Source organism: Solenopsis invicta, chromosome 3, assembly GCF_016802725.1.
Source record: "Solenopsis invicta isolate M01_SB chromosome 3, UNIL_Sinv_3.0, whole genome shotgun sequence".
NCBI lineage: Eukaryota > Metazoa > Arthropoda > Insecta > Hymenoptera > Formicidae > Solenopsis > Solenopsis invicta.
This window is the reverse complement of record NC_052666.1, coordinates 32,718,653-32,746,403: the sequence shown is the minus strand read 5'-3', so window position 1 is coordinate 32,746,403 and position 27,751 is coordinate 32,718,653. Positions and strand designations below refer to the sequence as shown.

At 35.3% G+C, this 27,751-nt stretch overlaps 2 protein-coding genes across 7 annotated transcripts in view; one reads left to right on the top strand and one right to left on the bottom strand.

Annotated features, from left to right (window-relative positions):
• The first annotated feature begins 129 nt into the window (after positions 1-129).
• LOC105204668 (dihydropyrimidinase) lies at positions 130-23,877 on the top strand. Of its 4 annotated transcripts, none has more exons than XM_011173840.3 (10): positions 130-398; positions 8,477-8,571; positions 9,123-9,435; positions 10,531-10,704; positions 11,342-11,455; positions 12,076-12,308; positions 14,626-14,962; positions 15,140-15,295; positions 15,489-15,768; positions 22,035-23,877. In XM_011173840.3, the coding sequence occupies exons 1-10, from the start codon at positions 360-362 to the stop codon at positions 22,094-22,096; spliced, it is 1,803 nt and encodes a 600-aa protein (XP_011172142.1). In that variant the 5' UTR covers positions 130-359; the 3' UTR covers positions 22,097-23,877. The 4 variants fall into 4 exon arrangements, with proteins under 4 accessions (XP_011172142.1, XP_025987910.1, XP_011172141.1 ...); XM_026132125.2 differs by lacking the exons at positions 12,076-12,308; positions 22,035-23,877 and adding exons at positions 13,806-14,038; positions 15,963-19,404; XM_011173839.3 differs by lacking the exon at positions 22,035-23,877 and adding an exon at positions 15,963-19,404.
• Positions 19,893-27,751, bottom strand: part of LOC105204670 (epidermal growth factor receptor kinase substrate 8) — a 21,193-nt gene continuing 13,334 nt past the window's right edge. Inside the window, exons 3-10 of one of the 3 annotated variants that reach the window (XM_039446696.1) lie at positions 27,418-27,653; positions 26,747-27,086; positions 25,312-26,531; positions 24,759-24,876; positions 21,073-21,603; positions 20,713-20,884; positions 20,486-20,621; positions 19,893-20,426 (exon numbers count right to left, since the gene is read on the bottom strand). In XM_039446696.1, coding sequence (XP_039302630.1) covers positions 20,331-20,426; positions 20,486-20,621; positions 20,713-20,884; positions 21,073-21,603; positions 24,759-24,876; positions 25,312-26,531; positions 26,747-27,086; positions 27,418-27,653 — 2,849 coding nt within the window. In that variant the 3' untranslated portion in view covers positions 19,893-20,330. The remainder of the gene's footprint in view (positions 20,427-20,485; positions 20,622-20,712; positions 20,885-21,072; positions 21,604-24,758; positions 24,877-25,311; positions 26,532-26,746; positions 27,087-27,417; positions 27,654-27,751) is intronic. The other 2 variants (XM_039446697.1, XM_011173841.3) reach the window with 2 other exon arrangements.

Sequence of the window (27,751 nt, the reverse complement as noted above, 5' to 3'; positions counted from 1 at the left end):
GTATTTTCTTATCTTTCTATCGAACACACCCGTAGTTAGTGCAATTGGCCATTGGCAACCCTGCGCCCCCGGGGCGCCGCTTGCGCGCGCACAAGCGCACAGCATCATTCGCGGTCAGCGTCAGCCGCGTCAGCGCCGTCAACGGTCAGTCGATGCGCAATGTTTGTGCAGTAGTGTACGGTACGTTTCTTTTCAGCTTCCCTCTAGGTGAAGAGTCGAGAAGAGAGAGAGAGCGATTTGGCAAAATCGTACGTTCTCGTCAGAAGCAAGTACGACGTATTTCGCGTGAACGAGAGCAAGTAGCTTAGAGTACCGAGGAGTAAATAGTGTGAAAGTGACGTGGAAAGTGAATTGGCGAGATGAGTACTCCGGTGAAGAAGGTACCCATTCATCTGCAGGTGAGTGCGTTTTAGCACCTGTGCTATTCCCCCGCTCCGCGCCATGCGTGGACAGTAGTCCACCTCAGTCCACCTCAGTCCACCTAACCACTAGTTTTGCGCCGCGCCGGAGAAAAAAAAGCCTCGTTATTTTTATCTACGTGCGACGGCTCGAGCAGGCGTGAGATGGTGGATAAGCGAGGAACACGGTGACGCGATAAATTGTGATAAGGTTATTCGATTCACAAGTTCCACCCCCTCGTTCGAAAATCTCGTTGCCGGGCTTCAGCCGGGATTCAGCCCCGGACTCACTCATCCGTTTTCACGATCGTGTAAAAATTATCGAGCAGCGTCAATATTTAATTTTTCAGAAAATATCGTCACCTAGAGACTCGATCTTTCTTTAGATCGTCTATTTCTAATATTCTTACACGCTTTGAAAATTTTCGTCATCGTAAATCGTATCATTGATTCTCACCAGAGAATTTATCATGTTAACGTCGTTGATTCTAGTAGCTCATTTCACACACACAATAAATGTCACGAAAACTAACAATATCGTAAAAAGAGTTAATACGATCACTGATTGATAAATTAATACTGTACAAAAAGTCAAAGCATCTATAAAAAAACTTGCTATAGAGAAATCCGCATTGCTGCATAAACCTGCTGACAAACGATGTATTTTTAATCGGTAGCTCTCCCAGGTCTAAACGTTATTGTACATATTTTAATTGATATCGGTATCAACTATCAAGTTGATAAAACTCGGATGATATAACCCGTAAGGTGATGTTTAATCAACGTGGGGATCGTACTCTCGATCGCATGACAACTCGCGATACCGTTTATCTTATTGAGGTTATCGACATATGACATAATGTGCATTTTTATCGAACTAGCGCGACTGCTAAATATTATTTCGTTTATTTTTTTTCAATTTTACGTATGTGCATGCGCGTTTATATCTTGTTAGATAAGTGATAAATTGTTGACTTTAACTTGATATCACCATCATGATTTATTATTTACCAATGTTCATCGTATGAAATTTTCTTTCATCAATAAAAAAATGTGTGTGTTTACGATACTTGAATTACGACATGATACAATTGTGATAACATATAGTGTTAAGATATTGCACAATATGCGTAAAAATAAATTGCTGTCTTGATGAATTTTAATATAGGTAAAGTTATTTTATTTACATGTATTAAATTGACCAAAAATTTTATTTTTTTAAATATTTATCAAATTTTTTACAGGTAAACAGGTTGATTGTCATATTTGGAAGAAATTGCCCCATTATACGTTCTTTTATATCGTGTCATTATTCCAATTGATATCGATGCAAGCCTCATGCATATCTTATGAGGCATGAAATTATTAATTATTCTTTGTCGGGATACCGAAGAACTGCGGCAAATTTAGACTCTCTCAGTTTTATATTTGATATATTTCATTGTTTTTTTTCTTTTTTTTCTTTTACGAAGTGTTAAATATATGAAAATTATAAAAAAAATCGTGACTCCAGTTTTGATCTCATATTAATGACGCATAAATGATACGTTGATTTTGTAATAATTATTGCCTGTAGAGAGTGACGTATTTGCAAACGATATACATATACACTGATTATAAAAAAATGCGTGCGTCTCGAGACGAAAGATAAAGATCACAACGTTGAGTAATATTTACGCTACAATTTTGTGTACATACAACTATCGCGAGGCACAGATTTAGAAAATGTAGGGCAACATTGGTGCAAAGCTATACACTACATCGCTACACTATACGCGTTTCTATGTACCAACATCAATAGAAACGATAAAAAGAAGTCTCGTCATTAAATTACGCTTATACGCTCGGCGTCTATTGTTACTATTGTTAGATCTAGGTCTATATTTCAATCCTAAATAGTTGTTGTGTGACGGGGGATATAAAATGTGACGAACATTCGCAAAAAAGAAACGTTGTAACATCTCAATCCATTGGAAAATGAGGAATAATATCGCTCCGTTATAAGATTGGTATGTTATCGATTGGCGAGCGTGAGTAGTCCATTTTTTAAATGAAACCAACTGACGATACGTCTGACGGTGAAGACATTTTGTTTCGGCGTAGAAAATTGTCACTTTCCAAGTATAAAGTTGAATGAAAAATCTAAACTACGATTTTAACATCTCGCTTTTAATTAGTATCCACTTGCTAGTTAACACCAATTGAAAGCGGAAAGCTCTCATCCTCTTTCTCATCGTTTCTGCAAACGGAACAATCACCGTACCGTTAGATTCAAGCGTATTATCCTTCCAGCGCTAACTGTATTTAATTTAACAATCCTAATATTGTTTATTAGATCAAATATGTGTTTTCTCTCATTTAAGTTGAGAACTTGTCCAATTTCTATATATTATAGTGATGAAAAATCTACGAACTGTGAATCTACGATCTGCGATAGAGCGATTCTCTTCCATAATTATCTGCGGAAACACTTTCAACGAGGAGATAAAGGATTTGGAAACGCACGACATGCATCGACAAGCCATCTTCCTTGGCCACTATGACACTGTGCAACGCACGCAGATTTTGATGAAAAAATTCGATACGGAAATATGTGATATGTATTTTTTCTAATATAACGTAATATAATGTAGTAGTATAACGGAAAATGCAACAGGGGAAATCGTACGGCACTGGGGCGCGAGCAGAAGTGACGCGGGGCCGGTCGCCGCCGCTGTTCCGCGAATCAATAGTTCGTCGACTCGACTCGACTCGACTCGACTCTTCGACCCAATGTCGAGGAAACTGCCTGATGGTGTCCTCTTTAACATACGTCTTGCGACATGGACATGAAAATAAAGTCAATATTATTCAACCTGCTAATCCGCTGGTTGTTTCAGATGATAATAGTTTTTACGAGAGTTCAAATAAACCGGAATTATCTCTCCTATACGAACTTTTCGATGAGAAGAAAAAAGCGACGAGAGCAGCAGCAGGAAGAGAAGAAGGAGGAGGAGGAGGAAGAAGAATCCTTGACGAGAAAATGTCATGGCATTGACATAGAAGCGACACGTACCATCCTTTTCCAATCGTTGGACAATCTTTTTTCTATCTTTACCATCTCGCAAGTTCATAATGAGGAATGAGAGTACGAGATAAACAAAGGCGTGGTTTGTGACGACGCGACGCATGGGATGACGTGATGATACACCCGCGAAAGATGTACGATCACATGGAAGACTTGTAATTAATGGGAACTGACCTGCTTTTATTTCTCATGTTACGTTACACTTTGTTACATATTTATAATCCAACCGAGAACAACACTATTCTTATTGCATTAATTAGCCATTAATGGCGAGGATACGCTACTTATTCTACCGTATTAAGATATAGTTATTATTATTTTAACTGAGCATTGTAAAAACCAATAGCGACTTGCCAAGTTATCGTAATGAAATTGGTCGGGTAAAGCAAATTAAAAAATTTGTATTTTATCGTTTAATTAGTTAACTTTGTAAACTATATAAAGTATTATATAATTACTGTTTACAAGAGTTTACAGTAAATTTAGAAACTGCTACGCTATTTAGTCTATAAATAATTTGTACGTCTCACGTTTAAACGCGTAGCTCTAGCTCAAGGTAACATTCTATTATTTTCATATGACTCGATCCAAATTGATCTTGATCGAGTGTAAAGTTGTATCCCACATTCTCGAATCTACTCAATATCCTCTTGATCGTTATAATTCTTCATTTGAACATTAGGCAATTGGTCTCTGACGAGACCATTACAATTATTACAGTTTATATCGTTATTCTAAAAAGCTTCGCAGAGAGAGAGAGAGAGAGAGAGAGAGACGGTCAATTAATGTATAATAAATTATCGTGATCTTACTGATCTTAATTAGCTGTGTTCGACTAGATTTAAAAGATCGGCACATATGGCTTTCGAAGCATGTCGCAGAGCACTATTATATACGGCAATTTTTGTTAGCTACTTATCTCGCTCTGCTTCCTCCTTTTCTATTCACCTCCGTCTGTTTTAGTGTCTTATTTTTCGTTAGTCGGAGGTCGGAGCACAATCTTATGCAAAATCCACTTTCTAAATTACTCTAAAATACGTCGTTGCGTTTTCACAATGCTAAATTTGACTAGATCCCTCAAATTTCCATTTCCACGAATGCAGATTAATTTTAATTTCTCGGTCTAACTTGCTTGCTTTATCTTTTTCTAATTTAATTAGTTTGAAAAATTAGAAAAAAAGATGAGAGGAGTGAGCTAAACTCGGATTAAAATTAATCTACATTGGAAATAGACACAAGTCGGTCAATCGAGGCGTCGTTGCACGTTGCCGTTGCACCAATTCTGAACGTGTAAACGCTGCGGGCGCGATAGAGGAAGCCAGGTGTGACTTGTGTTCACCGTTTCCGGTGCACACGGTGTTTACGAATGTAGAATAGACAGGCGCATCGTCCGTCGCGACCCCATTTGCACAAAATCCATACAAGTTAATGAACGTAAGCGAGATCGATACACCAATGATGAAATTACATTTGTATTATTGTATCATTAATATCTCATTAAAGTAGGTTGCGTGGAATCTCTGATCTCTCTGATATTTTGCGTAGGATTCAGGCAAGTGCCAGTCTTGCATGCGCGTGCATCTTCTCGCGATCGTGGGATACGGTCCAAGGACACTTTTCAAAGAAATCTCTCTCTTTAGCTTTCGAGCGTTAGACGTTAGATGTACATACGCACTCCACGGCCCTACGGCCGCGGCGTATTTCTCCTTAAGAATTGATACGCGCCGATCGTCGACGATAATTGACGAGAAGCAGTTTGCCTTGCGTAACTATTGAGCTATTGAATCTTTCAGGCAAAGATTAATTTGCATATGTACATATTTATCAAGTATACTGCGTGCGCTTGGAAAAAATTAATCGTGTTGATTCCAAGTGAAGAACAAGTTCATTTTCTTAGGAGACTTAAATGTATAAGATTATTCTATTTTATAATTTTTCATAAAATTTCTATATTGTTATGCTTGCGTTTATTATATATAACGTATCTAACTTACATTTACCTTATATAATCTTTTAAAGATAGCAGCAAAAAGTTAGTCATGCGTGTCTTCATAGTCTTCATTAATATATTTTGAATTATTTATTTCGTCATCTTCTTGAATGCGAGACATCAAATGCTTCTTCGAGTTAGTTGCAGGCCGTGTGTCTCACGCTAATGTTTGTCGAGTGTGTTCAAATCTGCATCGTTATACTCTGCGAGAGGGTTTCATTCTTTCTCTCCAGTCTCTTCTTGGAGTTGCCGATTTAAATGCAGAGGGTATCTTTTATTTCTTATAAAAATAAAAGCTATCTCGGTACATTTTCTCTGTTTCACGCCAGAGTTTTCAATCATGATTTTTCATGAGCTAAATGAACATCCTGCGTGTATATTTGAACAGTCAACACGTTACGATATTATCTTCAATTAAATTAAACGAGGTGTAAATTAAGTGCGAGTTGCAGTTTCTGAAAATCATTCCCGTTACTTTCTTCCTCGTTTATAAAACAGCGACATGCCGTATAAATATTGCAACGAAATAACGGAAATTTGCTGGGAGACCGATCTATCTATGTTCTCGCGTCGTTCTCTAGCACCGAAAATCTAAAAGCGGAATTCGATTCTCATACTTTGTGGAAGACCTTGAGAGATGAAGAGAGAGAAAGAGAGAGAAAGTGGCACGTTCCGACACACCAAATTGCCGCTCGCGATCTAATCGCTAAAAGATATTCGCGATAAGAGATTTTCGCTCACAACTTTGTCGATTTGTGCCGGCGAATTCGAGATGTATAGACAGGATGTGTCAGAGACTATTGATTTTAACTAGGGTCCCTGGTCTGGCTTGACGCAACCCGCATTTTGCGTTCTAATAGCCACGCTTTTATTTAGCGAAAATTCAAGTATTATATAATAATATATTGTAATACAATAATAAGCACTATGTAATATATCTTGTAAATATATTGTAAAAAATAATTATTTTTATGAAAAAGATTTGTATCGTGTGAAGAGAAATTAATTGTATCTAATTTAGTTACGTTCTCTATTTTATTATACATTTTTTGAATCTATAGATGAGGATGTAAAAATTTATTCGAAATTAGTTTTTTTAAACTAATTTAATACAATTCGTTAATTTTAAAATTGTGTAGTATAACGTTTTTACTAAATTACGTTAGATGGAAAAGATTTAAAAAAACTGAGATAACTTTTTCTTTTGATTAAAAAAGAGAGAAAGATTAAAAGGAAAAACAAACACGTTTAATGCGTAATGCGTAATATTAATGAAAATCTTGTGAGTGTCGGAACAAGTCTTAGAGACCGATACTTTCTTTTAAGGATTAATGGGAGTTTATATCGAGGCACTCTCGTAAAGATTTCACTTAAAAAAATCACACGATGCCGCCGCATACGTGACGTATCTTAAGAGCATGCTTGCCGAAAATACTCGTGCGCCAATTTCTAACACATGAAACACACATGTTCTTGGCCAGCGCTACACTTTGAAGATGACAAGGTCTCCGCCCATGTAAAATACATCTACCGATGGCCTCTTCGGGTCTGTCGGCACATAAAATTCCAAGGTCGAGCACCCGCGCTTCTCATAAGGCTTCTTCTACATTTGCCCACGTTATCTTCTATTCTTTAGTTTACATATTAGGTCGAGATCGATGCATTCCTTGTTGTTGCATCGATACTGTTGAATTTCAAACAAATGACGTAAATTTATCAAAGTATATTAGTTGGATTGTTTAAGAAATAGTAAGTCATCGCACATGAAACTTTAGCAAATAATACATTCGTTTATTTATACATCTTACAATAATTATATTGCATAAGACTCTCTTTAGGCTTAAGATTAGAAAATTGTACAATATTATAATTTAATCTATTTATGTTGAATTGTGTGTGTGTGTGTGTGCGCGCGCGCGTGCTTTCTGATGCGAAACAATATGAAATGCGAACCGATTAGACTCGGTGATACAGAAGCGAGTCGAAGAGGACGGCTAAAATTCGTCCAAGATCGAGGGGGTCTCCGTCCGGAAGAACTCGTTGTCAACATGACTGCTCTCCCATGAGGCGCAGAGAGGTCTAGACTAGCTGGCGCGAGGTAGCGTAGTCGGGACTGTCGGGAGTTTTTTCCCTTGACGACGCCCTCATTCCCAACGTCAGCTCCCCCTTTTCAGGGGCTGGGTCTTAATACTCTCCCCGCACGCACAAGGGCGAAAAGCACGAGAGAGAGAGAGAGAGAGAGAGAGAGAGAGAGCGCCCTTTAAAGAAAGGACGATCGTCCATGCACCAACGCGACGCAACCTGCTTTACAATACCGGCCCTCTTCTTTTTCGTAATTTGTTTCTCCAAGAAGATAAAGAACATATACGGTGTGCGATATTACATCAGGATGAAATAAAGGATGCAACTGAAAATTTCGTCATAATGTATTTTTTTTCATTTTATACTTGTTGGTCATTCAAGTCATTGACATCGAATGTATGGTAGTTTAGTCTTTACATTATGAATATGAGAAACAGAATGCCTTGCAAATTTATCAGTTTGTAATTAGGTTTCTAATATATTTATTTGCAATGGTTTACATTAATAAACATTATGCAAATAAAATTTTTCATATTTCAATTTGTTTGCATTTTGACGGAAAAATAAATATATTTCCTTTAAAAAAAAAAAAATAAAATAAAAAGAGAATAACTGTTCCCTCATCGAATCACGCACATCGCGTACGTACATGCTCTAAATCCGTATCGCGTACATTGGCGGAAGTGCGTGAATCGTCGCTCTCTTATACATCGCTGATTGATAATATCGTAGTACACAGCGATGCGCACGTACGTTAATTGCGTATGCCGGATGTCGGAGTCCGTGCACATTGCGTACTACCAAGTTGCCTTATGGCTTATGCCAAGGACGGTATTCGGGCGAGTCATGGTTGATAGTGAAAAAGGCCAACTGAATTTATTAAATTACTTTATAATCAAGTTTTTATTAAACTAACGTAAATATTACATCTTATTTTAGAGCGCGCAGAAGAGATTGTTAATTAAAAATGGCAAGGTCGTGAACGACGATGGGATAATCGACAGCGATGTTTACATCGAGGATGGCGTTATCAGGTATGTAAATGTAAAATACATTTTGATCACGCGACGCATAACGATTGAATATTATGTACATACAATGTGATATATTATGTACATACGTATGTGACGCATGATTTGTCAAAGTCTCTATTAGGATTTATCAGAGGAAATTGTCAAGTGCGGATTTGCACATTATTTTGTTTTTCAAAAACAATGAGATTTTTGTTTCAACTAGTAGTATATATCACAGTATGTTCCGTTTACGTGTCAACCATCACGTTACACAAACAAAATGCGATACATACGTTCTCGTGGTAATTTTATCACTTGTTTGTACATACGAGTATATTAGAACTGATGAATGAGACGACAGATATACCTAATACGTTTATGCTCACTATGACTTATTAAATGAGCGTGACTAACTGTTAGATAATTAATGGAAACTGTCAATGTCCAAATGTCAATGTCAATGTCAATCAAATTTGACTTGATTAAGCCGAATTTTTTCAAATCTCTCGAATTGATTTGCGAAGGAGACGGGTGAGTTATTTGACAAAAATGTTTCTTTTTTTTTTTCACAGGCAAATGGGACGTAATCTTATTATTCCTGGCGGTACAAGGACCATTGATGCTCGTGGAAAATACGTAATGCCCGGTGGGATAGATCCGCACACGCATTTCGAATTTGAGTTTATGGGTACTAAGACGGTAGATGACTTTTATCAAGGCACGAAAGCCGCTGTCGCTGGCGGTACCACGATGATCATCGATTTTGTGATACCACGAACAGACGAGAGCCTCGTGGAAGCGTACGAGAGATACAGGCAGATGGCGGATCAAAAAGTATGCTGCGATTATGCGTTACACGTCGCCGTCACATCTTGGAGTCCGAAGGTTTTATTATATTGCATATTATTTTAATTTTATTTTTTTTCTTACATTTCATTCTAGATACATTATAATCCAATTAAATTTGTTAGAACACAAATATCTGCTTCTAACCTGATAAATTTTTTGTCTAACGACTTATTGGTTTTTAATTTATTATTAATTCGTTAAGTCGTATCTGACGTAACGCAACTTGCTACTTTTACAACACGACGTGCGTCAATCGAGCGATTATGCTGCAAGTGCAACGTAATGCTTGCACCAGGTCATCGTGCTATGTGCGTTCTCTATTCTACCTTTTTATTTTTATTATCTGGAATAAGATAATTGCATCTATATATTTGACATAAAATTTGAAAAGTCAAGTTTGACCTCTTTCTTTCTCTGATGATTATATTCAAAGTTCAAAATACTTTATGACACTTGTGATTTATTTATGCTGATTATATTAACTAAATGTCAATTGACGCAATAACAATTTACATAATTCCGATGCAATGTAAATTACGATACACGATATGTATAAATCTATTTTTTATAATTTTTGGTCAGTAATCGCATTTCGATTTGCAAGTATTTTATTTTAAACGAATTTATTAGATGTTAACGCTACTTACTACTAGTGAACCATTTAAATAAATCTTATTTAATTAAAATTTAGTTATTTATTTTCTCTTGTATGTATATATAGACACTATATTCTTATCCAAAACGTAATGATGCGGATAGAGAAATTAATTGAATAAAACAGAATTCTGCTTTCTAGCTTAATCCTAACGTTTAAATCTATTATATTAACAAATTTGATCTTATTGACATTTGAAAGCGATTTCAAATCTAAGAAAACTAATAAACTTGTTTTATAAATTGGAGACTGTTGTGCAGATCTCGTAACCGACTTGTAAATGCGATTGTTGATCACACGACTGGAATACCAAGCGACGCGATGGTAGAGAAAACCGCATGTGCTGCCCGAGGGGCTGCACGATGGAAAAGAGCGATTTGCCATCGAGCTCCCTTATATTTGCTGTTGTCGTACAATCGAAAGGAAGCCGCGTTCACGATTCATTATTCGGTATTCATTACTTCATCTGTCTGCAGGTCAAAGAGGACATGGCGACGTTGGTGAAGGATCACGGCGTCGGCAGCTTCAAAATGTTTATGGTGTACACGTTCATGCTGAGAGATCCAGAGCTGATTGAGACTTTTAAGGCGTGTAAAGAACTCGGCGCCATTGCTATGGTGCATGCAGAAAATGGTGATCTTGTCGCAGAGGTATATAGAATTATAATGCATATATATTATACATTTACCTGAAATCAATTCCGTGTCTCGTGATACTTTTGATTATCAATCCTCACTGATATTTTCTAGATACCGGGAGATTTCGTTTTTATATAGAGATAGATTCCAGAATTTTTTAAATAAAATATTTTTTTAAATTCTTTATGATTTATTTTTCTCATTCCTGGATATTTTTTACTAAAAGTTAAAAAAAACACAGACACACGTGCACGCACGTATTTAAAATATATACAAGTTTAGATAAATATTGTAATAAATTTATATTTCTATAAATACAAAAGATTTTTGCAATATATTTTCAAACAGTATAATCTCATCGATAAAATTGTTCATAAACATTGATAAAATTCTTCATAAATAAATGTTTTCCCAGAGATAATAACTTCCAAACTTATAGTTTTCGAATACTATAATTTATGAACAAAGAAACATAAAAAGGAAGCTAACAGTAAGTCATAAAATTGCTATACGACTTGAAAATTACATTAGCTAATGCAGGGTCAAGATGTTGTCAATTCAAGTTGTTTAAAGCAAGATTTTAATGCGAAATACAATGTACGAGCTTTCTCTTCTATTTCTCCTATTTCTCGTTATGAACTTGTTTTAGAATACGAAGAAATTACTAGCTGCAGGAGTAACTGGCCCAGAAGGCCACGAGATGTCACGCCCCGAAGAGGTCGAAGCGGAGGCTGTGAATAGAGTGTGTGTTATCGCGAATCAGGTAAGCGGGACGCTTCTCAACGATGTCGTTGCTAGAACGTTGACAGCTCTTAGTTAGTTTCGTATATTTATGTTTCATTATCCGTTTTGATGTATACGCTATTTCGTCCCGAGCACGCAAGACTTACATATCACCATTTTTGGAGTTGCGTTATGCATCCATCCATATGTACTTGGCACGTTATCTATAGTAGTATTTAGTTCACGAATGATCATAAATTTCAGTAGGTTAGAAACTAGGACGCTGCTGTTCGTGGTATGTGCCCAATGTCCGAAATTCTCAAGTCGTGCCGAAATCAAGAAATATCTGTGTCACGCGGTAAAATGCGATAATGGCTAAAAATGCCTCAATTTTATTTTTCCTTTCTAAATCCTTGCCTTATTATTTTCCTCTCTTTCTTATATCTTTTAAAATGTTACTTTTTTCTTAATTTTATATTTCAAAAAAAATTTTTTTTCGTCTTTATTGAAAAGGTATATATCATTTTATATTCTCTCTCTCTCCCCTCTGTCTTCCTCTCTCTCTCTCTCTCTCTCTCTCTCTCTCTTTGAACTGAAAATATCAGTTTAAGCACTATTACATTTATCGCCATATGTAGTATCAAAATTCTGCATGCTTAGGTCAATTGTCCGCTGTACATAGTACATGTGATGAGTCGTAGTGCCGCTGAGCAAGTGGAGAACGCGCGTAAACGCGGCGTTTGCGTCTTTGGTGAAACTTTGGCAGCTGCAATCGGCACGGACGGTACTAACTACTTACACAAATGCTGGAGACATGCCGCCGGCCACATTCTAAGTCCACCACTTAGACCAGATCCAGATACGCCACGAGTACTCGTAAATTCGTTAGCTAAGTGAGTCCAAGACAGAAATAAATTCAGGACGACTTTGACATCGAAGCAGGCTAGAATATAAATTTATCAAGAGTCATAGATACATAAGCAAACACTGAAAATTTATCGTTAACAAGTCGATATATACTAAAGCTGGATAAAGTACAAACCAGTACAAACGTCTAGTCACGAGCAGCGAGATTTAAACATAGATCCGATTGCAGACATTTCCGATTGCAGACAATATCTTTGCCAAGTATAGTATCTTACCTGCGCAAAAAATGTCGGAAGATGACTTTCGCTTCAGATTGATGCAATGGTCACGCGTATCAACGTACTTTCTACTTAAAAGGAATAACACCCGACTTTCTTAAACAAGTAAACGTACATCGATCGAAGGAAAAGCTGAATTTATAGAGGACTGACAAATAAAGAAACTCGATGCTTTTCCATCGATTTTATCGTCAACTATATTTATTCTATCGATCAAACTGTCTTTCTCAAATAATATTATGTATGTATATTTGAGCTAAAATATCAATTGTGTAGGCAGATAAAAATTTAGTATCAAATCAACAATCTTTGTTTCATATATAAGGAAGAATATAAAATCTTCTTCGAAGAATTTATAGCCTTAAACAGACATAATTTGCTTACATGAAGAGAAAAATTTTCTTTATGTAAGCAAATTACTGTCTGTTTAAGATTATAAATTCTTCCAAGAAGATTTTATATTTTTGTTTATATGTGAAACAAAGATTGTTGATTTGATATTAATTTTTTTTTTTCTGTGTACCTATAATCTTACGTTCGCGCTATTGGTTTCACGCCCTCCACATACTTTCTATTTCGCTGATTAGTGAAAATAGGTTGCAATTGCAGCAATAAGTAACGCGAGTCTCCATGTTACCCAGCTAGACTCTTGCGTGACATACACACAAATTACATAATTATGTCATCTACAATTTTGTCCATTAGTACATTGAAATTTATATTTAACAATCTCATGAAAATCCCACTCGCAAGGATATTGAAAGTAGCTATTGTTGTCTTCGTTTCTCTTCTTGCTCTCTTATTTTTATTTAATTGCCTGTTACTTGCACACGATTATTTTTATTAGCTACGCATTACACGTATGAAAACATTTATATCAAAATTTATATAAAAATATATGTTCCACTGAAAGCTTTTTTCAAATATTAGATCGAGCACGGCTGAAAAAATAAAATTTATGGCTTTCGATTTGTAAATTTGATGTACCTTCATATAATAGTGATTTTTTTCCTCCAATGTGCGTATGTTTAGAATTAAATTGTAGATTGTTGAATTTTATACATGTGTTTCATATTTCATATATAATTAATTGCTTTAATATAAATATTCTATAAAAAGTAATTATATTGTAGCATTTGAAAATTTTTATTGAATTTTAGTATAAACGTTTATCAATCGCAAGTTGTTTAGTACGTAGAGAACGTGGCAGTTAAATAAAAGGATAAAAATATATCGCGCGTTTAGGTGAATAGCCCGTTATACGTAACAGCGATTTCAAGCAAATCGGCTGCCGATGTCGTGTCGGCAAAGCGGTCGGACGGCATCATCGTTTTCGGGGAAACCCTGGCGAGCACCATCGGTATCGATGGTAGTGAGCTATACGGCAAAAACGTGGAGAGAGCAAGGCGTTTTATTACTAGTCCACCGTTGCGACCTGACCCAACAACACCTGCCTATCTAATCGAACACCTGGCCCAGTAAGTAGTAATGGTCACCGTTGTAATAGCTTGCTCCTTTTCATATCTTTTAATTTAATTACTTTTCTATTTTGTATAAAAGCTGTAATATTTTTATATTTTCTTGAAAGATATTTATTTCCAATTGAGTGGAAAAATTGAAAATGAGAAGAATATTCAATGGTTTTAGCATATACATATTGTTTAAATATTATTAAATGTCATTTTTCTTTCCGACTTGAGAACTGTATCGCGTTATTGCAACGTGTTTGCTTAAATAAATTTATGACAATAAATTATAATAACAAAATGATGAAAATGACATAAGCCAACTACTATTAATAGCTGCGACGTAGGAAGTTGCCACCTGCGTGATGCGGCGCGTTAATGTTGATTAATTGAACGGAGGAAAAAAACTATTGGTTTAACGACTATTATTAAACGACTGCCGTCCAAGCTCAACTCTTAATCGTTTGACGTTTGCTATTCTTTAATTTCGTATATTATTATTAATTTCAATTACTTTAGCTTACTCGATGTCAAGGTAGCCACTTGGTTTGGTTTTTCTCTCTTTGATCTTCAGTCGCACTAACATGAGCATTTTTCAGAGATAATCTTCAAGTTATCGGCAGCGACAATTGCACGTTCAACACCGAGCAGAAGGCTCTGGGCAAAGATGATTTCTCCAAGATTCCCAACGGTGTGAATGGTGTGGAGGATAGAATGGCGGTGCTCTGGGAGAAGGGTGTACACGCTGGCATAATGGACCCCACGCGATTCGTTGCGGTCACCAGCACGAATGCTGCAAAAATTTTTAACTTGTATCCTCGAAAGGGCGTTATAGCCGTCGGCTCGGACGCTGACATTGTCGTCTGGGATCCCAACAGGAAACGCACCATTTCCGCCCAGACTCATGTCCAGGCCGTTGACTTCAACATCTTTGAGGTAAGTTTGATTAAGTCATCCGCTTTCAACGAGAAACGATAGTCGTGCTACATACTATGCAATATGCGTGCGTTGTACGTATATAGATAACTGTTTTCGCCTTGCACAATATGACTGTATAACTATTTCAGAAAAAAATTAATTTAATTATATAATTAACATTTTTCATTAATCCAGGGTATGGAAGTAACTGGCGTACCTGAATACGTGATTGTCAATGGACGCGTATGCGTGGACGAGTGTGAAGTTAAAGCTATTCATGGCTTTGGAAAATATATAAACGCGGATCCATTCGGTTCCTATGTGTATGACATGATAAATGACAAGGAAAAGGTATAATATATCATTCTCTTTTTTTTTTATCCCCATTTTCTTTTTTGCCACTACAGCCATGTGTTAGTTTTAAATAATAATGTTAAAATAACTAAAGTTTTGTTTATTCAATTTGTATGAATTGAAAACTTGGTCAAAAGTAAAATTAATCAAATTTTATTATAAAAGTTTAACATATATTACAATTGTGTAGATACCACGTGGAGTCGCACGAACCGAAGCGGAAGCGAAGAGATTTGCTGAGGAAGACGCCGCAATTGCGAAGGCTAAGGAAGCAGCGAAAGCGGCAGCTACGGCTGCGGCTGCGGCACGAGCCAATCTGAACGGTTCGATTCACGATAGTCCAAAAATAAAATTGAAAGCTCCCACTTGTATACCTACCTTACCGGAATCCGCCGTGATGACACCATCCACGAAAGGCCCAAGACTAGAAGGACAAAGAAATCTACAAGATTCTACTTTCTCTATCAGCGGTAAGTTTTATATATATATTATAAATTTATCTTTCATGTCTTCAGACACACGTGGCATATATCTTTTGGTGGTCTCACACATGCTAATAAGAAACATCTTAAATTATCCAAGCTTAAACCAATCGTGGGAAATACATTTATTTCATTCGTTTCATTCTTCATATTGTGGGAATATAAGCGCGTTTTTCTTACAGAGGATGTCGAAGAAGCACGAAGGGCATGCATTCGCGTAAATAATCCACCGGGTGGGCGCAGTGCGGGAGGCTTTTGGTAATTTTTACAAAAAGAAAAAGCATCAAGCTTTATGTAAGAGAATCACTCAATGCGAGAATTGAATAAGATTTCACTTCTCTTTTCCTCCCTCCCGTCATATCCCTTTTATCCGTCATAACACACGTACACACTCTTCTTCGTTTCGAAGAGTATCAACCCGCTTCCAGGTTTGCTACTCATTGAATATTACACCAAATCGTTTTCACATTGTATTCCTATCAATCAAGGTCTGTTCCATCGAAGGAGGATGCGGAAGCCACTGGCCAATAGGTTGTACATTCATATGTTCATATTAATCGTTCAACTTTCGCTTCATTATGGCTTCATCGCTGCACTGTATCATTGGCGTGCTTCAATCATTGATCTTGATTTATTTTCCGATTTTTACATTTAGAAATTAGATTCTTTCATTTTTTTGACAATGTTATGTTAATAGATTTTTTTTGTTATCTTTACCTCAAGAATTATTTATTGTTGCACACATCAAAGTATACGTATATGATTTGTATTATGTCGTAAACTACAAGATATGTATTTAACATCTGAACGAAATACTATATTGGACGAGATATCTTTGAAACAAAGACATTAATAATTTCGAGAAAAAAGGTAATTATTTGATAATTACATACATACACATTATATTTTGTGAAATTTATATTCTTGTGATCGGCAATTATTATATATAATAATTGTAATGAACAAATTACGGAGATTACAAGATCAAACTTAGAAAAAAATTGTTATCTATCATAAACATTAATACAGGATAAAAAAAATAATTTGTTTCTTTTTTTATATCATATTACGATTTCTTTAATTCCAAAGGAAAATTTATAATGATAATCAGAATGAAATATCTTAGCCTGTGAATAAAAACAGGTATGATATTAGTCACAATTACATTATTAATAAGAAAGTTGCTTGTTTATTGCCCAAGATGAGAAAATTTTGTATTAGGAAACAGTTGCGTCTCAAGTATAGAAGTATAGTTCTATGGCTGGTATTCATAGTTGATTCTTATATTCAAGGCCGTTTTAAGTGCCATCTTAAGATGTCATTAATCTATCAGAAAGTTGTATTAGCATCTTAAAATATTGTTTAAAATGATTTTGAAATAAGACTCGACTATGAATACTGGTCATAGAAAGATGTGGTATTTTAAGTTATGACACATTAAATTATATAAAAGTTAAAAAAGTTATGTTTATTTATGAGACGTAAAGTGTTACGCAAATATATTTATATATATATATGGACTAGTTGCTCCTTATGGTAAGACTATATATGTTTGTATTTAATTGGAAAGCAATTGGAATTCTATTTCAAATTTAGTTGTAACAATAATTAATATCTGTTTCATATATACGAAACATTAATAAATTAATACTAAAGACTTTTCATCAATGCAATTATCATTGAAAGTTATATATCAGCTATTTTGAATATTGCAGTTAAGAAATATATATACGTATGTGTATATATTTGTGTGCATGTATATATATATATATATATATATATATATATATATATATATATATGTATGTATGTATGTATGTATGTATGTATGTATAAATTTATTTATTCTTATTTAATTTGTCTCATTTATTTTCGCAACAAAACAAACGTTAATACTTGCATTGCGAAATAAGAAAATATTTCAATAAACACATTTAATTAGAACGTTACATGTATATGTATATAAAGTGCAGTTTTAGTTAAAATTAATTTAAAAATATTCACTATTATATATTTATATAACTAGTATATCGCAAAAGTTTACATGTGTTTGTCGGAGGCGTTTACTAAAAATGTTAAGATTGAGCAATGTTGCATTCTAAATAGATTGCCATCAGTTAATATTCATCATTCGTTATCTATCACAATCAACACAAGTGTGCTATGAAGTGTCACCATAATTGTACGAACTGAAGGAGTCTTGTCATTCGTATCGTATCAATGACACGATTTTTACGTCAGCTTTTCGATAAATTTATACTCGTTGTCCTAGAGGCAATGCATCAAAGTAATTTTAGGTCGAATAATGATTTGTACTTTGATAAACAATGAAAATATCAATGATCAGTGGATTAAGATTTCCGTTTAGCATGTAGATGTATGTAAATCCTGTCGGCAAAAGCTTACGGCAACGCTAATATAGTACCAATTCTCCGCTTTCACTGCGTCCGCGTGAATGCACGATATAAAAAATAACGCACAAATATTTGTTTATTCATATCATCACTATAAGATTATTACAATAAGAACAAAATAGAAAATTTATACAAGTGCATTCGCAATTTAAGATACGTGTCGTGTCTAATCATTTTATCCAGGTTTCGTCCAACATTCCGATCTGTAGAAATCTACATATAACGTGAAATCTACCTGCTTCTATGCGTAAAAAATATTGAACATTATTTTTGATCGCCAATTTAACTTTTTTTGATGCTTCATTTACAACATTAACACTATTTAAAAATACCAATATTACTATTGAATTTTCTTTGGTATATATTAAAGATAAGAAATGACAAGAGTAATCAATTGTAATCACGTAATCGTCATCACATCACGTAACAAGTATTAATTGTGTAATCGTTCATGTGTAAAAGAATTGTTAGTCTTACGACTAGAGCTTATGCGAGTCAAAGTATGAAAGACCAAAGCAACATTAGAAATCAAAAATTTTCTAATAGATTTTCTATCAAAATTCTGCAGACATTTCTAGGTATCTCTATACTAATGATAATCAAGATGTGACGTATGTTTATTTAAATCAGTAATGAGTTAGTAGTCGTAAAATTTATGTAACTTTTCTAGTAATTACATATTTTTTGCGCAGTCTCCATTTTTTATTTCTTATTAAAATTGCGTTAATCAATTTTGTGAAATTATTTAAAATTATTTTGAGAGAGAATTACATATTTAAAAAGAATCATTTAATAACAATTTTATTTAAAGCATTGTAAGAGCACAGTGAATTATAAGACAATTATTGGTTTATAAAATATCTTATATAGCACAGAAATATTTTAACGCGTTGTTATCAATTAAACTTCATAGAGAGTTATTATGCTTTGCGTGTAATGCTGTTGATATTTTATACCAAATATCGAAGATTTTTATGTTATCACTGTTGGATGTCTACAGTGACATTTATTTATTTAAATGGCATATATAAGAGTACTTTTAAGAACAAGTAACATATTGTAATTATCAATGTGTTCACATTATGTGATCTCGTGTCGAGTACTCGGAAAAAACGCATAATTTATCGATATTGACACATCTAGAGTATCCTGTTTATGTCTGTTATGATGTATGTGATCGCTTTAAATAAATATAACATAAGTAACATAATCCATGATCTTTTAAATAATTTTAGATTATAAATCTAACGCGTGCGTGCGTGTGCGTATGTGTGTGTGTACCATAAATAAAAAAAAAGGAGAGAAAGATAGAACGCAAGTATATAAAAGATATACAGATTGGCTGATTATTATTGTTCGTTAATTAACGATTTAAGTAATCATTTGTTTTGCTGATAAATTGATACTTATCACATCAGAGATACTTGTGTCATACATACTGTGATTACATATTCATTTAATTGCTACTTTTTAATATCAGTTTTGCATTTGATAGCATAGAATATATTTTCTTTATAAAATTTAAATAATATTTAAATTTAACTTACAGTTGTAAGACCTTACAGTTGTTGTCAACATGTTGCTATATTAAAGCGGTTTCATTTATTATATGTGTATATATATATATATATATATATATATATATATATATATATATAATACATATATGTTTGTATAGACTATATGTGAATGTGAGTATGCGAACAATAAATTAATTTTCAAATTAAATTAATGCAAATAACGTACTTAGAAACTGATATTTTTCTCTGTATCTTTCTATGAGTAAGTTCTTTAAAATATAACATTGCTCGCAGAAAAAGGATCACAGCTAATTTATTGTATATAGCGCATGTTTACCCCCTTGCTAAAAATCTTTGATACACGATATTGTTTTAACTCATTTAATAAATAATTATTACAAAATATGTGTGTAAGATGAAATAAAATAATTCTATAATATTTTTTCGATTATATTTTATCTCCCTATGAAAAATTACGAAAAAATATGTATAATACATTATTGCATTTTATCTTGCAATTTTCTAAATTTGCAATGATAACAAAACACTTGCACGTATCACTTCGATATTTGCATCATCCTTATAGCATTTCCGTTCACATAGAAAACAGTATAATTCACTTTTTTACTTCATCCTTATCGTTTAATTCCTCTGTTCTTCGACGCGCTTTTTCTAAAATTTGTTTCAGCTCTGACGATCGAGCGGTTTTATACTAAAAGAAAAATGAAAAAAATAAACATTTCAAGATTTGTTTCATTAAAGTACACTTACCTCACATTCATTTTTCGCTAAAGTTAATTGCCCATTAAGTCTGCTTCCTTCGGATAGTCCACACAATTGCTCCAATCGCCGTCGTGATAAATTGAACAATTCTGTGCCATTGATATTTTCCAACTGTTTGCAAATTCTGCGAGTAAAATATATACTTGTATAGTAAACGATGACTAGATCACGAGTCCCATTACTCATATCAAAATTATTATGTGTATTTTGTGTACTTTTGCGAAAATCCCTTGGCTGCTAACCAAGTTTGAACTTCCCGAGGAGTTGAGTGTTGGTTCAACCAAATATCCTTCGTGTTGTTATCAATAGGAGAATTCGCTTTCTTCTCTCGAAATATCCTCAGGACAAATTTAAGCTCCTTTTGAACTTGTTCTTGATTGGAAACGTCTTTTTGAAGTATACCACAAATATATTTAATATATACAAATAATTGATAATAATTGCTAAATATAAACACTTTTATTTAAATATATTTAATTGCATGATCCATTCCATTGGGATCCATAAATTGGGTTTTTAAAAGAATAAGAGGGATTAACAAAATAAAGCGACTAGTAATAGCTAAAGTTACTCACCATTAGAAGATTTAGTACTTTTGGAAGCTTCCGCTTTATTAAACGTAAAAGTTGACGGTGCAGATTTTTGGGTTTGAAGCACTCGGATAGATCCTAATATTGGCGTTGGCGGTGGTGATGGTGGTGGAAGTGGTGGAGGTGTTGGAGGTGTTGGAGGTGTTGGAGGTGTTGGAGGTGTTGGAGGTATTGTTGTAAGTAATACTGATGCTGGTTTTAATGGAGGTAATATTGGTACTGATTTCAATACAGATAATGTTGGTGCTGATTTCGAAGTGGGTAATGTTCGTACTGATTCCGATGCAGGTAGCATCGGCGTCGATTTTGATGCGAGTAATTTTAGTGTTAGTGCAGACGGTAAAGCTTGCTTGTCAGGTACTACATCTAGTATTATATCGCGAGGTGGCGAGTGCACTTCGACGATGCTTTGTTGCGTATTAAGCTTTCCCTTCGATTGGGAAGTACTTTCAGTGGAAGAAGTGCTAGATCTACTGCTATTATTAGTGATGGTTTCGTTGTACGCACTAATGTCATCTGTAAAATAATTTTACAAAATTAATTTGCGTATAATTATGATTGCGAGATGAGAAATTATTTTTCACCAATTATTCAAGTTATAATGCACGTGATACCAATATAGACGAGCTATTAAAATACATGGAAGGGCTATAACTTACCCCAAAGCTTTGACACAAATTACACACACACAATCTTAAATATATTAGACAAACACTAAGCATACTTGTATAATTTAAGCGCCATAGAATAAAAAATATCTTGAATTCTACAGTTTGAAAGTTTTATTAATATCGAGATAATAAATTGTTATACGTCATATATGCATGTTTGTTACACAAGTTGCATACGTTTCGATCACTACACAGACTACACTGAACAAAGTATCTTTGGATAAAATGTAGCGAAATGACATTAGCATTACGTTTAATAATTGTTGCGATTCGCAGGAGATGAGAAGAATGATGGGGAAGACGACGACGATTCCTCGCACAAGTACAATGTTTATTAATATAATAAGTGATGTACACATAAAAAAAATTACAATGTAATAAAATACTGACGGATCGCATTCCCGGCCCATGGACATACACATAAATACCTAATATTTTGATCGCGATCTAGAAAGATAGGAGAGACAGCGCGGTCTTTTACTTTTTTTATTTTTATACATTCTAAATCCTAAAAATAATACGTCACGTTTTTAAATTGCCATATTGTAAAGAGCCTTTTTATCGATACGATTTCGATATAACATCACAATCTAACAATAAATAAAGAAATATGAAGAAAATGTATCTGTAACAGAGAAAAAGAATAACACGAGCTTGTACTGCTTGTCCACGTTTAATATATTGCTCATTGACTTTTTGGTCGACTAGTTATTATCTCGTTTAAGTCAACACTTTGATATAAGTTTAAATATATGACAATAAATAATGCAAGTCGTAAAAATAACGATAGCAATCAATTCGATAATATCGATTCCGTGTTTTACCGCTTGTACCTTTTCTTTTTTTTTCGATAGAAAAGATTTAGAGTTAGAAATGTATTCTAAGAAACTTTTAATCTCACGTTACAATGAAATTGATATAAATCACATCGGGGACTGATTACAGAAGATTTCGCAAATTTTTCGTCTTTCTATATTTCTCATATTTTTAAACTTTACGATAATTTATCATATATATATTTATCTTTTATCTCAGCCATTCCTTCCTCATTCCTCGTATTCCTTTCGATCGTTCGTACAAGCTTATTTACATTGATACATACAAAATGCATGCGACAATGACACGTACAAGCAGGATCGGCAAAAAGATCTGCTACGTCAATAAAAGCTATTGATAAAACAAAGAAATGAACGTAAAAACGTATTGTGGTGTCAGAAAAGACATTTTCCGCTTTTTCCTTTTCTGCACATTCTCCCAGACGGAAAGTTTTACCAAAAGCTTTTATCGAAATCGTAGAATTTTTTCTCGCAATAAAGCCCCAGTAAGGACAAAGGACAAACACAATTATAATTTCAACGGAAATATATACCTAATGTAGATATTATATCGTCCCAACTAATTTAACCGTTTGCATGTAAGCATGATACTTATTCCGTATATAACTTGCATTGCTTCATTAGTATAAGTACTTTTTAATGGAAGAAAATATTCGATCTTAGCAGGTTAACGTAATAAACGTTCAAAAGTAATATTCTTATGTTTAGAGTAACACTTATAAGTATATCGATTTTTCTTCCTGTCGTTATAAACTACACAGCTAGATTTGGTTAGTTGATAAATACAGAAGATAATATATATGTGACGAAACAATCAATTATCGGAAATATAGTATTTATAAAAACTAGTTGGTAACTCTCAACCACGTTAAATGCTGGACAATTATTGATATTTTCACTTAATTAAGCGCGTTGCAAGATTTGTAATTTAATTAAATGCTTTTATATGTGGTTGATAGTCACTGCTACTCGATAACTAACAGATCTCATTATTAAACGACTTATCAATTAATTTCACACGCTAAACGTACGAAAATCTTAACTTTTATACAACGTGTTTGACAATACGTCATATTGATATGAGAAGTAATTCCCATTGATATCTTTGCTACATCGCCATTGCGCGATTGCGCTTTTATTTCTGATTATCATTAATCACCTTAATCATAATCTTCGCATCTGTGATAACGATACGTTTATGATAATGATACAGGAAAGTTAACAAAATAATAAATCTATATGTTTGAAATAAATGAAAATAAAGATTATCGTGAATGAGTTTACATATCAAATGGAATGAATTATTACTTGACGTATATGGAATCTTTCATATTTGTTAACCTTTTCAATGGCCGTATAGTTTGTTGCAACATGATAAGATGACATGCAAAAGACAGAGATAGACAATGGCCTTGTAATGTAACGCAAGGATGCGAGATATATTTATATGTAAAAAAACCAAAATTTACCAGTGTCACTCTATAAACTTATACAGTATATATATCTCAAAATATTTGCTGAAAACTTAGAATACCACGCCCTTGTTGCAATCGTATGAATGGCTCACATAGTCTACCCATGCAGAACAACAAGTCAAAATGACATCAAAGTGATTCACAATTGTGTCAAAATGACATCAAAATGAATCGTAATTGATTGAAAAGTGACTTTTAATGATCATTTTGCAGTCACTCTGACATCATTTTGACGTTGTGATGACTCCCTGTTCTGCTTGGGTACGTTCACGTATGTACATGTTCGAAAGAAAATCATCAGCTATTACAATATTCCTTCACGAGTATATTAATTGAAAAGCTAATTGAACAATGATCTAACAGTTAATTATGCTACAGTTCGTTTACAGTCTAGTGTGATGCGCTTATCGTTTCCTTATCTCTTATGTATATTAGCTTTGTTAGATTTAATAATATATCGACTTTAATATCGTGATCATGTCAATCGAGACAATGCCTATTGATTTTGGAAGACATTCGTTATTGCTAAAAAAAATCAAGCCTTATTTATAAGAGAGGCGATGAAAGCTGAAATTTATAGCTTAACACTGTCCTAATTCTCAGAAATTGCTCAAACTCGAATAAAAATAGGAGGTATACAATCGCGAACTGCGACGATAAATGAGAGACTTAAAAGTATCGAAATTCACCTTTTTTCCCAAGTCTTTCCTTTCTCACCCAATCAGCAGGAGCTGGCGGTGGAATCGCATGTGTTCGATGAGTGGCTTCCGGACCTGGACTAGTGCTTGTTCTCTCTATCTCCGAATCCTGTGATACAGAATCAATTCTATTATTACAAAAATACGTGAAATTTAGAATTAATTCAATAGAATTAATTCACTATCCTAATATATCCACATAATTCTAAATTATACGTCGTTATTTCAAAGAGCGAATAAACCCTGCCTTATATGTAAAATATATAAAATACACTACGACGAGTTTCAATGTGAGGTTGTACACTTAAAAATACAATATCAATACATGGTTGCTGTAGTCATGCGTGCTGCATCTATATATTGTTAATTATATATTACTATCTTGTATTACTATTGCATATTAATACATAACAATCCGCCAGAATTATATATTTCTATTTTTGCATACAACTGTCCAGAAATATGTGTACATTTCTCGTCTTGCCCATTATTCATCGACAAGCTATTCGAAGGTGTGTTCTGCACGAGTCTTAATGAGTCTCACCTCATAATTATAGCCGTGCCCCTGCCTCGGATATCTGCTGGTGTACAAAGGATTATTAAAGACGTCATTGTCAGCAGAATGAGTAGCAGGATTGTGCGGTGTAACGATGGTGTGCGGCACGTGAGCGACTTGCCCTCGAGAGTTTCTCGCTTTCCACCATTTTCTGCTATCGTCGAGGATCTCCAGATATTCGCCTCTGACCACCGTAAGCTCCTTGTCGTTGTTGGCGGTTCGTGGATAAGTGACTTGCACGATCTTGGCGTGGCGTGCGACCAATTCATCCAGCCAAGCCTCCTGCGCTCTCTCTATACCGGCGGCCGCTCTGGGAGCTCTCTCGATCGAATCCACGGAAATGTCACTGTGCGCCCTGGTCTGATCCACTCTCTCCTCGCGACCGTACAATTCCGAACTCGGGCCATAATTCCTGTCGAAATATTCGTTAGCACCACGCTCCTCTCGACTCTCATACTCCAGATAATCACTGCTGTAATGCGATTCATCCACGTCGCGGTGATTGTAATAAGGATCGTTCTGTTGTTCCGGTAACTCGTCCCTCTTTTGTTTATCCGCGTTCAACAAAGAGGCCAAATGATCGTGATCCCTGTCCTCGGGGATGGGATACTCCGGCGACCAGCCGTCCATGAACATTGGATGATACGGCGGCACGTGTCCTTTCCATTGGTCACGCGGAATTAACCACGTGTCGCCCAGAGAGTGCCATAGCTCGGTCTCTTTGCTAGTGACGCAATTTATCAACAGATTGACCGCTTCTCGCGTGAGAAGCGGCGCGACCACTTTACTGGGTAAATTCGGATCGTAATTAGTATCGTGAGAGGCGTCGACGATGAGCGCGAGCGGCGTGAAGAGAAAGTGTACGAGTTCCGGAGCGTTGGGATCATGAATATGAGCTTTGAGTTTGGCCAGGAGGTTGAACGAAAGCTTAAACTTTTGAAAGATATCGATAAACTCCATCTCAGGCGGCGGCTTTGCTCTCATCGTTAACATACCGTCGCCGAGGTTTCTCTTCTTTGACTTTCTGTTACGTCGTCGACGCTCTAGCTCCCGAGACGCGGCAGCTGCGTGCTGCAGACGCGCGATAAACTTTTCGATGTCGTCGAAGCAGTGATTCAGGATCGTAACGTCACGTTCGTACTTTTCCGATGATGTCGACGATACCTCGTCGTTGTTCTCCTCACGGGACATGTCCGTCTGCCCATCTGCTATGTTAATTGTGTGAATACACAAAGCTATTAGTATTTATTCGAGAATCCTCCTCCCGCTTTCTCGCAGAACGTCTCAATTACACTAAACAGAGCGCAAATAGTATTGTGACTTTGTGATTTTTCCACTTCTCTCAAATGAGTCAATTATAATTTTCAATAAATTAATTATAAAAATTGATCTAAACACATTAGTTTTTTTCCCAATTACATACCATTCGCCGCATTGAAAGCAGACACCTGTTCCCTGACGCTGACGCCGTTCAAGGGTGGTTCCGGAGGCGGTAAAGCAGGTGGTGGTGGAATGTGTCCTCTAGGACCCCGAGGCGAGCCGCCCGTGACCAATTTTCCCATTTGCAGCATTTTCAGATCTTCGACGAGGTCCTGCGCCGAAACACTCTGACATTGGAATATGTGCATCTCCGCTCGCTGACCGGAACCACTATCGTCGGCCACCGTAAACACCAAAATGTTGTTGTACATCTCCATGGGATCTCTCGACGTAAATGCCGTTGGTTCTTGTATCAACGAGGCCGGAAACCGCTCCATGATGGCCTGAAATTCTCAATCGTACATCGTTAGATGAAACTGCACACGCATACATGCATTAATTTTGCGGACAATCTACTTTCTCGCGAGATATAGCAAATTGACAGCACGTTAATCCTCATTGATGTTAAATAATTAATTTCGTCTACGACATCACTTTATTATGGGAGTGAAGAGTGTAGTAAAGTTTATGTCGAGGATCGGAGACTCGCGCGTTAAATTCATGTATAAAATATATGGATTTAATTAAAAGCATCGTCAAGTTCCGTAAACATGTTTTCCGGGTGCCCGGGTGTATTTACGATAGAAGCTGTACAGTGTAAAAGAGAAAAATTACCCCTGTTTCATTGTCCATGATAAGGACCCAGTTTCGCTCGAGACGGAGTTGCATTTTTTGACTCCAGATGCCATTGCTTTTCTCCAGCTGTAGAAGGCGGCGCATACCATCCGCCGGATAAACAATACCGGTTTCCTTCGTGACGGTGAACGTGGCCAAATGCTCCATCATATACGTCGGCTCCGAACTGCTGGCGCGACCGCCAGAAGTACTCGACGGCCCACTGGAGCCGCCATCTGAAAGGTGAGACGAGTCTTTAATATAATTAAATCACTCGTAATTATTCTTCTTTATATGTCTTTATTTTCTCTCTCATAAGACAACACAAAGGGTC